This window comes from Pteropus vampyrus, unplaced genomic scaffold (assembly GCF_000151845.1).
Source record: "Pteropus vampyrus isolate Shadow unplaced genomic scaffold, Pvam_2.0 Scaffold141, whole genome shotgun sequence".
Classification (NCBI taxonomy): Eukaryota; Metazoa; Chordata; class Mammalia; order Chiroptera; family Pteropodidae; genus Pteropus; species Pteropus vampyrus.
This window is the reverse complement of record NW_011888922.1, coordinates 4,174,220-4,186,438: the sequence shown is the minus strand read 5'-3', so window position 1 is coordinate 4,186,438 and position 12,219 is coordinate 4,174,220. Positions and strand designations below refer to the sequence as shown.

Sequence of the window (12,219 nt, the reverse complement as noted above, 5' to 3'; positions counted from 1 at the left end):
TTTGGATATTAATCCCTTATTGAATGTATCATTTCAGAAGATCTCCCATTCAGTAGGTTTTTGTTGTTTTTTGGATGGTTTTCTTCACCATCCCAAACTTTTTTATATGGAACCACATTTAGAACTACGTGTTGTAGTTCTATGTAATATGCCATTTCAGTAGGGATTATATTGAATCTATAGATTGCTTTGCATTTTAACGATGTTAATTCTTTCTATCCATGAGCAAGGTATATCCTTCTATTTATTTGTGTGTTCTTAAATTTCTTTCTTTAGTGTCTTTTAGTGTCCTGAGTACAGGTCTTTTACCTCCTTGGTTAAATTTATTCCTAGGTATTGTCTTTTTTTTGATGCTGTTGTAAGTAGGATTTTTTTATTTCTCTTTCTGATAGTTTGTTATTGGTGTATAAAAATGCAGCCTATTTCTGATTATTAATTTTGTATCTTGCTTTTACTGAACTAATTTATTCTAATAGTTTTTTGGTGTAATCTTGTGCATTCTTTATATGTAGTATCATGTCATCTGCAACTAATGAGAGTTTTACTTCTTCCTTTTCAATTTGGATGCCTTTATTTCTTTTTCTTGTCTGATTGCCGTGGCTAGGACCTCCAATACTAAGTTGAATAAAAGTGATGAAAGTGGATATCCTTATCTTGTTCTTGATCTTAAAGAAAAAGCTTTCAGCTTTTGAATATGTTAGCTGTTGGTTTATCATATGTGGCCTTTATTATGCTGAAGTATGGTCCCTCTGTTCCCACTTTGCTGAGAGTTTTTATCATAAATAGATGTTAGATTTCATCAAATACTTTTCCTGCATCTATTGATATGATCATGTGTTTTTTATCCTTCATTTTGGTTATATGGTATATCACATTAATTGTTTTTTAGATATTGAACCAGGCTTGCATCCTGGGAATAAATTCCATTTGATCACAGTGTATGATCTTTTCAGTTTATTGATGAATTTGATTTGCTAATATTTTGTCGAGAATTTTTGCATCTATGTTCATCAGGGATATTGGCCTATAATTTTCTTCTTCCTTCTTCCTTCATTCCTCCTCCTCCTCCTCCTTCTCCTCTTCTTTTTTGTAGTGTCTTTGTCTAGTATTGGTATCAGAGTAGTGCTGGCTTTGTAAAATGAATTTGGGAGCCTTCCTCCTCTTCAATTTTTTGGAATAGTTTGAGAAGGATAGGTGTTAATTCTTTGAATGTTTGATAAAATTCACCCGTGAAGCCATCTGGTTCAGGACTTTTGTTTGGAGTTTTTTGATTACTGATTTGATTTCATTAGTAGTTATTGGTCTGTTCAGACTTTCTCTTTCTTCTTGATTCAGTATTGGAAGATTGTATGTTTCTAGGAATTTATCCATTTCTTCCAGGTTGTCCAATTTGTTAGCATATCATTGTTGGGGTATTTTTTTAATCCTTTGTATTTCTGTGGTGTCAGTTGTCACTTCTCTTTCATTTCTGATTTTATTTGGGCCCTCTTTTTTTTTTTTTTCCTTGATGAATCTAGCTAAAGGTTTATTGATTTTTTTTTTCTTTTCAAAGAATCAGCTCTTGGTATCATTGTTCCTTTCTATTGTATTTTTAGTCTCTATTTCATTTATTTCTGCTGATCTTTATTATTTTATTCCTTCTACTCACTCTGGGCTTTGTTCTTTTTCTAGTTTGTAGGTTCAAGGCTAGATTATTTGAGATTTTTCTTGTTTCTTGAAGTAGGCCTGTAATGCTATGAATTTCTCTCTTAGAACTGCTTTGGCTGTGCCCTATAGATTTTGGGTCATTGTATTTTCATTTGCTTTTGCCTCAAGGTGTCTTTTGATTTCCTCCTTCATCTTGTTGTTAATCCATTCATTGTTTAGTGGTGTGTTATTTAGCCTCCATGTGTTTGTGTATTTTTGTTTTCTTTTTGTAATTGAGTTCTAGTTTCATACTTTTGTTATTGGAGAAGATGCTTGATACGATTTCAGTCTTTTTAAATTTATTGAGACTTGTTTTGTGGCTTAACAAGTGGTCTGTCCTGGAAAATGTTTGATGTGCACTTGAAAAGGATGTATATTCTGCTGCTTTGGGATGAAATGTTCAAAAAATTTCAATTAAGTCCACCTGGCCTTTAAAGTGTCATTTAAAGCCACTGTTTCCTTATTGATTTCACTTTGTAAGTGTCTTTCAATTCGAAGTCTCTTGTAAGCAACATACAGATGGGTCATGTTTTTTAATCCATTCAACTACCCTATGTCTTTTTATTGGAGCACTTAATCCATTTACATCTAAAGTAATTATTGACATATATGTACTTATTGCCATTTCGTTCATTGTTTTCGGTTGTTTTTATAGTTCTCGGTTCCTTTTCTTCTCTTAATTTCTTCCCTTGTGGTTCACTGTTTTTCTTTAGTATTTTCTTTGAGTTCCTTTCTCTTTGTTCTTTGTATATCTTTTGTAGGTTTTTGGTTTGTAGCTACTATAAGGTTTATGTATATCATCCTATATAGCAGTCTATTTTAAGCTGATAGGCATTTTAGTTCAAGTATATTCTATAAGGACTACATTTTTACTCCACCCCGCCATGATGTTTTCAATGTTATGTTTTAGATCTTGTTGTGTTGTGTACCTCCTAACTACTTATTGCAGTTTGAGTAGAGTTTGATACTCTTTTCTTTTGACCTTTGTAGTAGCTTTTTAAATATCTGATTTGCTATATTTATTAAATATATGGCTTTACCTGTGAGATTTTCTTCTTCAAATTTTCTTATTTCTGGTTATGGCCTTCCCTTTTCAGTTTAAAGAAGACCTTTTAATATTTTTTATAAAACTGGTTTAATGGTGATGAACTCCTTTAGTTTTTGCTTCTCCAGGAAACTCTTATTTATCCTTCAATTCTGAATGATAACCATGCTGGATAAATTATTCTAGGTGGTAGGTTCCTTTCTTTCAGTACTTTAAAGATGTCTTGTCACACCCTTTTGGTATGTAAAGTTGCTGCTGAGAAATCAACTGATAGCCTTGTGGGATTTCCTTTTTATGAAACTCATTGTTTTCCTCTTGATTCCTTCAAGATTGCCTCTTTAATTTTTATTTTAATTACAATATATCTTGTTGTGGGTCTCTTTGGTTTCATCTTGTTTTGAATTCTCTGTGCTTCCAGGATGTCTGTTTCCTTTCTCAGATTAGGAACATTTTCAGCCATTCTTTCTTTAAATAAAGTTTCTGTTCCTTTCTCTCTTCTTCTGGGATCCCTATAATGTGAATGTTTGAGCGCTTAATGTTATCACAGAGGTCCCTTAAACTATACCTCATTTCTAAACATTTTTTCTTCTTGCTGTTCTGATTGGTTGATTTCCACTAGTCTGTCTTCTTGGTTGCCGACCTATTCTATATTAGCTAGTCTGCTGTTGATTCCTTCTAGATGTTTCTCATTTCTGATACTGCATTCTTTTTCTCTGATTTGTTCTCTATTATACTTTCTAATTCTTTGTTGAAGTTCCCTGTAAGCTCCTCTATTCCACTCACAAGTTTGGTGAGCATCTTTATGACTGTTGCTTTAAATTTTTATCAGGCAAGTTATTTATCTCCATTTTCTTAGGGGTTCCCCACCCCCCGGGGATTTTTCTTGTTCCTTCATTTGGTAGAGACTCTCTTTTCATTTTATTTGACTTTTATGTTTGTTTATATGAATTAGACAAAATAGGTCTCTCTCCTAGTCTCAAAAAAGTGGCCTTATGTAGAAGAGGTCTCTGTTTAGGTTGTGTGTACCAGTGGTTTTGGCAGACTGGAAGGATCCAAGTGGATGCCTAAAGCATCTGGGGCACTGGCCTACCAAGCTGAAGTGGCTCCAGGTGGGGAGGCCAGGTGCATGTAGTAATGTCCTGCTAATTGTGTTTGCTCCCTTTGTTCTGGGCTGAAATAGGCTTGGGTGATGTGTCTTGGAATGTACAGCAACAACTTTGTAGGTGGTAGGTCAGAGCACCTGGTTAGAGTCCCCGCCCACGTTGTGGAGGTGGAGGGGACATAAACAATGGTGCTCACCTGCCCCTCCAACCCTGGAGAATTCCTGCAGCCCCAGGAAAGTTCCTGTGGCTTCCCTGTCTTCCCTATACAGCTTCTCTCTGTACAAAAAGTGGTCCTGTGTAGAAGCAACCTCTGTGTAGGCTTTATGTGCCCTGTAGTTTTGGCAAGCTTGTTGCAGCCGAGCAGGTGCTTATGACACCTGGGTCACTGGCCTTCCAAGCTGAGTGGCCTCCCTTCCTGGCAAGTTCGTGTGGTATTGCCCTGTTGTTCCTAGTTGCTCCCTTCATTGGAGGGAAAAGGCTGCAGGCACTGTAGCTGGGGTGATCTTGCAGGTAGGCCAAAGGCCTCAAATAGAGCTTCACTCACCCTATGGAAGTGGAGGGGGACTTAAACAAGTGTTCATAGATTCCTCTAGCTGGGAGTTTCCATAGCTCCCAGAGGGCTCTCACAGCTTCCTAGCATTCTCTATTGTTTCTTTCTCTTGTTTGTTGTTCACTCAGTCCTCAGTTGTCTCATAGGAGTAATTGCTTTTTGTATATGCATATATTTGATTTTTCTCATTGTAAGAGGTGAGCTCAGCATTCTCCTACACTGCCACCATCTCTAGATTTGAGCACCTTTATATTTATACTTGGGAATGTGGGGCTGAAAGTGCATGGAGGGCCCTGGAGGAAGTGGAAGGTGAGCTCAGACTGGAGAAGGCCTCAGCTGCTGAGGTCCAAGGGAGGAAGGGGAATGGGTCTATAGGGGGTGGCAGGAAAGGGAGGGGACTTGACTCATTTCCCTGTGAATGGGCAGTCAGGCTGTCCTCTGCAGATAAGGGGAGACCATCAAGAAGGTGGGATTCTCAGTTACACCTTAGGTCAAGGGATAGGAGTCAGAGATGACCACACACTGTGGGCTCAGCTGAGGGTGGAGACAGGCCTGGCCGTCTGCCCACTGTCCTCCCGCCACTGTCTGAGGTGAAGAGAAGCAGCTGGACTACCTCTGCATTGGGGAGTGGGGGGTGGGGTACAATGTGGGACTCTGGCTCTTCCACTTAGAACTCCCAGCCCCATCTACCCCTTCCTGAAGACTCCAGGATGTCTCAAGTTGCCCAAGTCTGGCCAGGAGCCTGGGACATCCTGGCCAAGGGTACTGACTGGACAGGGAGGGGTTGGCATGGTAGAGCAGATCCACTTTCCTGGTTGGCCTGCCAAAGGCTGGAGAGGAGTTGGGGCATTCTGGGTAGGGCAGTGTACCCCACCTGACCCCTGACCCAGCCATTCCAGGTTTCATTTATATTCCCTTGTGCCCAGGGAGAAGCAGGAGCTGACCTCTGCCCCAGTAAGGGACGCACTTGGCAGATGCTTAGTAGAGGGAAAGGAGAGGTGAATCCTTCATAGTTCCTGAGGGGCAGTCCTATAGGTTAATGTGGGGGTCACGTCTGGGTTCCAACATTTGGGAAAGGTTTCTCTTCCTTTCTTTCAAGAAGGTGCCAGAATCACTCAGATCCCAAGAATTCTATCCAGAAGATCCCTGTTGGGAAAAGAGACACATACATCCCTTGGCTCCCAGGAAGCACTGCATTTATTTAATGCAGGCTGGTGCCAGGGTTCAGCTTCCCTCCTCCCCCTTTAGGACACACCCAAGACCACAGAGACTCTCAGGATAAAGATGGGAGTTACAGACTTGCCCTACTCTGCCACTGACCTTCACGGAGTGCAGAGCTCCAACGACTGAAAGACAGGAAAGGACAACTGTGGTCTCGGGCTGTATTTGGGCGTTCAGCTAGGAGACACCCCACTGTACCAGGAATGGTGTGGGCCCCCTTCAGTCACGTCCAAAACCTTGCGAAGTCCAAGCCAAACCTCTGCCATGGGGGAAAGGCATCTCCTGGCTGAGGGCCTGTCCCTCCATAAGCCAGGAACTTCAGAAAGCCTCCATGTGGCTGTGAAGGGACCTCCTGGTCCCATTGCCCACCCTTACATTCAGGCCCAGGAGGCCTCCCCATCTGCTGTGCCGTTCCCAGCTGGTAACAGAAGGCATGTGCACACTTTAGGGCCAGAGCCTGGGTGAGATTCTGGCTTTGCCTGTACTGAACTGTGTGGCCTTGGCTGGTCACTTTGCCTCTCAAAGACTGTCTCCCCCAGCCAAATACAGGGATACTGGTACCCAACCCCAGGGCTGTCAAGAAACCCTTGGAGCCTTGGTAATATGGGAGAGGGACTCACCTACCCTGCTCCTCTCCTCATTTCTGAAAATGGCTCTTCCTCAAATCATGGGGGCAAGACTGAATCTCAAACCCAGCAAGTTCTGTTCCCACCCTCCCACTGCCAGTTAAGAGATGACATATGTCAAGATGGCAGCTTTAATCACCTTGGCCAAGGCCTCTCAGGCTCCCTCTACTGTAGGCCTCCTGGGCCACACACCAACCCTTGACCATGCCCAAAGCACTTTTCTCAGGTGGCTCCTGCCCTGTGGCCAACTTGAGAACTGAGGTCATGTCAGTCTGTGGATCTCCAGGGCCTCCAGGCCACTCTGCCCCAGAGGCCTGTTGGACACTTGGGCATGGGACTGAGCCCTGAGCCTGCTCTTCTGGTCATCTCCAGCTGCTCCTAGAGGACATGGGTCAGGCCCTTTCCTGAGGCAGGACCAGTAGAGTCATGAGAGGTATCCACCACTGTAGCATGCTTTCCTCCTGAGCTGAACCTTCTTGTGCTTTGAGACTGACATGAAGAGTAGAGCTGCTGGGGGCAGAGGCTCAGCCCAGGCCCTCGAGAGAGGAGAAACTCAGAGAAGTCAGCTGCCTCACAGCACAGATAGGACAATGGTCACATGTGGGCACTGACAGCCTCCACTGCCACAGGAGGCATGGCATGGCCCAGTGACCCATCAAAACTTCTAGGTCAGGATACAAGGGAGGGCCTCAGGGGAGGACTAGGCCTCAGGCCCACCATTTCCCAGGAGAAGGTGCCCCAGGCCTGCAGGGGCATCTGAGAAGCTGGAGTCCTGGCCCTGCTGGGCCTCAGGGGAGAGTGGTGCCCCTTCCAAGAGAGGCCATGGCAGACAAGGGGCTGGAACCAAAAAGGAGGCCATGGAGCCAGCTCCCAGAGCACTCCGAGTCCAGACACACTTCTGCCAGCTCTCCTGGGATCCCCGGTCTCCATGTTAGGTATAGCCTGGGAAGACAAGTGTTCAGCTAACGGCCACTCCGGTCTGTAATGGTCTTGGCACGGCTGCCAATCCCTCGGGGATCCACAGAGGTGGTGGCGCTGTTGGCGTACGTATCATAACTGTTGTCTGAACAAACAGAGAGCTCGTCGGAGACCTCCATGCCATCGCTGATCTCTGTTGGGCCAGAGGGAAGGAGAATGTGAGTGGGGACAGGTGAGGGGTAACGAGGATGGCTGGCAGATGCTGTGGGAAGGGTATCCTGTAACAACTCCTGGTTAGGCGATTGGAAGCTGATGAAACCACTGGGTTCAGGTTTGGTATTGAGCTTGGTATTCAAGGCCCTTGGTGTCTACTCCATCCTGGAACTCTACCTTCTAGCCACAGAAAACCATCTGCATCCTCCTGAGCTTGGCATCCATGTGTTTTCTTTCCTTAGGGCACATACTGGTCCCTCTCCTGGGAATGACCTCCCCAGCAACACCTTTTCTTAAAATCTGGCTTAATTCCTCTCATCTCTGTTATTGCAGCCTCCTGAAAGCCTCCCCTGATCCCCCTAAGCTGGAATGGGGCTTCCTCACAGCCCCCCAAGCCCCTGCTTCCCTTGGCCCCATCACATCCTGTACTGTCACTGTGGCTGGCCTCCATCATCTGGTATAGTTTGAGGATAGGGGTGGGGTCTGGGCTTCTGTGTTCCCAGTGCCTGGCATAGCACTGGACATAGAGTTGAGGCTCAGGAAAGGACTGCTGAGTAGAGCTGAGCCCATCCCGAGGGGACTCAGGGTGCTTTGATGGGGTTGAGGGTCACTGAGAGGACCTCTTAACCTGGAGTGGGCAGGGGATGAGGACTGTGACTGACTCCTCAGAGCCTGCACTCAGAAGATGGTCAGTGAATGGCCTTTGGCACTATAGGAGAGGCGGGGGGTCTGGATGGGCAGAACCTGCCAGGCCTAGGGGCGGGCCTCCTGCTTTCCATTCATTCTGCTGGCCCCTTCTGACTTCTCTGAGCCATGCACTGTACAGGGGTTTGGGGATCCCTTGGACTGGTCCTTTCTTCCAGGAGCTCCCCAGGGTGGCCAGAGGGCTGTGGGACACCAGGGAGCCCAGTGCCTGTCCACATGGCCGCATACCTGAGAAGATGAGCTTCTCCTTCATGATGCTGACATCCCGGCTGGTCCGGCGCACTGCTGCGCTCAGCATGATCTGCTCGGGGTTGTAGCTTCGTATGCCACCCAAGCGCCACCTGCAGAGATGGCCCCGTGGGCATCAGGTCCTTCCCCGGAGCAGGGATCCTGCCCACTTCCATAGCCTCTCTGGATTTGGCCTGAGAGACCAGCAAGACTCTTTTCTGACTATACAGATGGGAGGACTGAGGCCCAGGGATAAGTGGAGCTGGGGCTTGAATTTGAGTCTCCTGCCTCCCTCTTACCTCCAGAACCTGAGGTCAGCTCCACTTGCCCAAGAAGATGTTTTGGGGTTGGTTAGTTGTCTCAGGTGCCCTCAGTTACACACCTGGCTCTTTGGATGGAATGAATTTGGGGTGGGGGAGGACTCAGCAGACATGACTCTGCTGACCTGCCCTGGGGTACACACCAATCTTGGGGAATTGCAGCTGCTGTCTCTTACCCACCATCATGACTAGGCTGAGTGAAGCCAGAGGGAAACCCCAGAGAGGAACTGAAGGAAGAGAGCAGGAAGGTGAGGGGAGATGGCAGGGGGCTTTGCTCAGAACTGGTCACAGACTCAGGGCCAAGGGCATTAGAGTGACTTGAGGTTGAGTATGCTGTTACTCTGTTCCAGCAACCCTGGAAGAGTAGGGTATATATTCTTTAATGGGGAGGGAAAAGCTGGAGCATTAATCCTTCTGATGGTCAAGGCAGGGGCAAGGCCGGGGTGGGGGCGTATAAAATTAAGTGGGCTGAGAAGTGGGGCTGCCCAGGGCATGCAGGAGCCAGGCAGAACTGGGCACTATTTTTCCTGTTGTAGTTTCTCTGAACTAGCCCCAAATCCCTGGCTTCTGAACTTAAGACTTTTCCTGCAACCTGGTCAGAAGGATTCACTGGACCACCACCCCGACTCCCACCAAGAGAAGCAAGGGTCAGCTTGGAAACAAGGGCCCAACTCCCCAGGGCGCTGAGCCCTGCTGTGGGGGATGGAGGGAGTCCAGACTCCATGAGAAATCAGTTGTTTCCAGATGGGGTCAGTGCAGCAGAAATGGACAGACGGACAGGCAGATGGGTGGAAGAACAGAGCAGACAGACGGGAAAGCAGGAAGCAGAGGGGGAAGGCAGCCTGCGCTCTGGCTAGGCTAGAGCCCTACACATCCTTGAGGGCTGTGATTAGTTCTCTTCTTTATCACTGTGTCCCTGACACCACTCAAGGCCTGCTATGGCGGGGGTGGGGGCCCTAAGTATTTGTTCAGTGAATGAATGGAAGCATGAGACCCAAGGGTCCCCTTCTCCATCAGGCCTTTCTCGACATCCCCACTCTCTCCTGCCCCGCCCCAGCCAGAAGACAATGATACTGTCTTGGCTGTATATTTAGTGGGCCCAGCATGTCTGTCCCAGGACCTGGGCCATCAAGGGCCAGCCTGCACAGTACACTGGGGCTCTTGTGTGAAGGCCTGAGGCCTTGCTGCAGGCCCAGCACAGCACCAGCCAGCACATGTCTGCCGACTAAGAATGGGGGAAAGATTGGGTAAATGCCCCTTCACTGGCCTCAGTCCCATGGCCAAAGAGCACAGAGTTTCTCCTACTAGCTGGTCAGTGAAGCCTCCTGACCCAGGAGGGCCCAAGGCACTTGACCAAGGGTCTTTGCAGCCAGGCACATCTAGGACAGGAAGCTCAACCACTCTGAGGCCCTCCCCAGGGGAAAGTGAGGGAGGCTGTGTGTACGGGGAGAGTCAGAGACAAAGTGAAAAAGAGTTGAGATACAGAGAAAGATAGAGCTATGGGACAGGCAAACTCAGAGAAGGGGAAGGTGACAGATGTGAAAGGAGAGACAGAACTTAGTAGGGCACGTGCTGGGCAGTAGTGAAGGCCCTGCAAGTGACAGACTTGGGGACAGGGTGCCCAGGCAGAGCCCCCTCCCCAGAGAAAGATGCTTTGGTAACTGAGGCCAGGACAGCAACCTGCAAGGAAACACTGGTTCCCCATCTGCAGAAATAGCAGGAAGAACAGAGAGCAGAGGGGCACACATGGCAGGATGGGAAGAGAAGGGAGGATGGCAGGCGAGGGGAGGAGATTTCAGGCGAGCGAGGTATCTGGGAGGGTGATGGTGAGGGAGCCTGACCCAGGCACAGGGCTTGGTGCAGGTTTTCAGAGGAACTGGAGAAAGGGGTGGCAAGGAGGAGGGAGAAAGAGGAACAGGAGGAGGAAGACCACACCAGAATTACCTGATCAAGTGATAGCTGTGAGATGCCAGAGTGCAGCAGAGAGGGGGAGGTTGGGGAGAGAGAGGAGGGACATGCGCCGGGTCAGAGCAGTATGGGACAGAGAGAGAACGTCAGTCAAGAATAAAACCCCTTCCCGTTGGCTCATGGCTGGATTGGGATCCCAGCCTGGCCCTGAACCATCCCTTGGGCCACCCCCACCTCCCCACTGCAACCACCATCCCAACTGTTGTCCTGAGGGGTAGGGAGGTCTCCAGTATGGCATGACCCAGTGCTGGTGGGAACCCATGGTCTTGGGTAACAGTTGAGCTGAAACTCGCCAGAGTCCACAAAGCAAATCATGGCAGATGTCTCTGGGCTCCAGCTGGGTGCTCATTCCAGAAGGCACCCAGCTCTGGCTGAGGGGGATGGGCTGGGGGGCCATTGAGAGTCCTCCTTCTCTCCTGCACGGGCCATATGGTCAGGCCTCCTGGCTCAGGAGGAGGGTCACCTGGCTGGGGTGGGGCCTGTCTTGGGGCAGGGAAGGTTGTGGAATGTGGTCAGAGCCTACTCACTTCTGGAGCACGAAGATGCCAGTGATGAGGATGAAGGAGATCAGGTCGGCGGTGACCCACATGAGACAGTACTCATCCGGGGGCTGTGGAGAGATGGCCCAAGGCCAGCCTCCAGTCATGGCCAGTCCACACCAGGCTCCAGAGTAAGGGTCCATGGGCAGGAGGGTCCCGGTTACCACTGGGGAGGGGCAGGGAAGGACCTGGAGGAGTGGGCACTGTGGGCCTGGTGTGTGTGTATGTGTGTGTACAGTGTAAAAGAGATGGGTGCAGTGTTTAGGGTAGAGGTGGTCTGTGTTAAGGCTGGAGGGTTTGCGTGCTTAAGGGGGCTCAAAGCAAGAGGGGAATAATGAAAGAGGAGCGTGAAAGTGCGACATGGCATGCGGGTGTGGCATCCATGTGGGTGTAAGTGTACAAGTGTCACTGTAGAGTTGGGGACTCCCCTTCAGGGACAGTGGAGAGGGGCAGGACGGCAAACCTCTTGGACCTCAGGTAAACTGTGGAGGAGGGGTGGGGTGGGGGACCCTTCTTGCTATTGGTCAATTCCTGTTACCCCAAATTTCGAATGTGCTCATTGTTATTGCTGCCACAGTGTTATTTCATTGAGTGTTATTTCATCTGAGCTAAGCTTTTGGAAGTTTTAAAGAATAATGGGCAGGTGGATGGACTTACCCGTCTACACCTAAATCTGATTCATTGACTTTGGCACCATCTTAGCCGTAATGAGACCCTCCATCTGCCTCGCACCTCCTCAGATTGCTGGCAGTGGAAGCACAGGAGGGAGGTCAAGGGCTCCCCAAGTCCCCCAGTGGCAGGGCTGGGACTGAAATTTAGGCCTGTCTGCAGGTGCTCGGCCAACCAATTGAAAATGGTTCGATTTGCTATAACCTCGGAGCAGATTTTAATGTTCCCTATTCTTATCCTGTTACCCTGTTTTTCTAATGCCTTTCTTTCCTTTAAAACAAAATATAATAAACAGCACCAAACCAAAAATCCACGTAGTTGTTGACTAGTTCTCTAGGGGCGTTAGTGATGTTTTCTCCCTATGGGTTGGGCCTAGGTTCCTCCCACCTCCCAGCACCTTAGCACAGACCCAGAGGCCTCATGCCTCA

At 48.1% G+C, this 12,219-nt stretch overlaps 1 protein-coding gene across 17 annotated transcripts in view; it reads right to left on the bottom strand.

The window, feature by feature from the left end:
* Positions 1–5,563: 5,563 nt before the first annotated feature.
* The window catches only part of GDPD5 (glycerophosphodiester phosphodiesterase domain containing 5), an 87,007-nt gene continuing 80,351 nt past the window's right edge, over positions 5,564–12,219 (bottom strand). For 15 of the 17 annotated variants that reach the window (XM_011368414.2, XM_011368408.2, XM_023535526.1 and 12 more), the window contains 3 exons: positions 11,111–11,193; positions 8,296–8,408; positions 5,564–7,342 (listed from right to left, as the gene is read on the bottom strand). In XM_011368414.2, coding sequence (XP_011366716.1) covers positions 7,194–7,342; positions 8,296–8,408; positions 11,111–11,193 — 345 coding nt within the window. In that variant the 3' untranslated portion in view covers positions 5,564–7,193. Of the gene's footprint in view, positions 7,343–8,295; positions 8,409–11,110; positions 11,194–11,244; positions 11,380–12,219 lie in introns of those variants that run through there. The other 2 variants (XM_011368413.2, XM_023535525.1) reach the window with 2 other exon arrangements.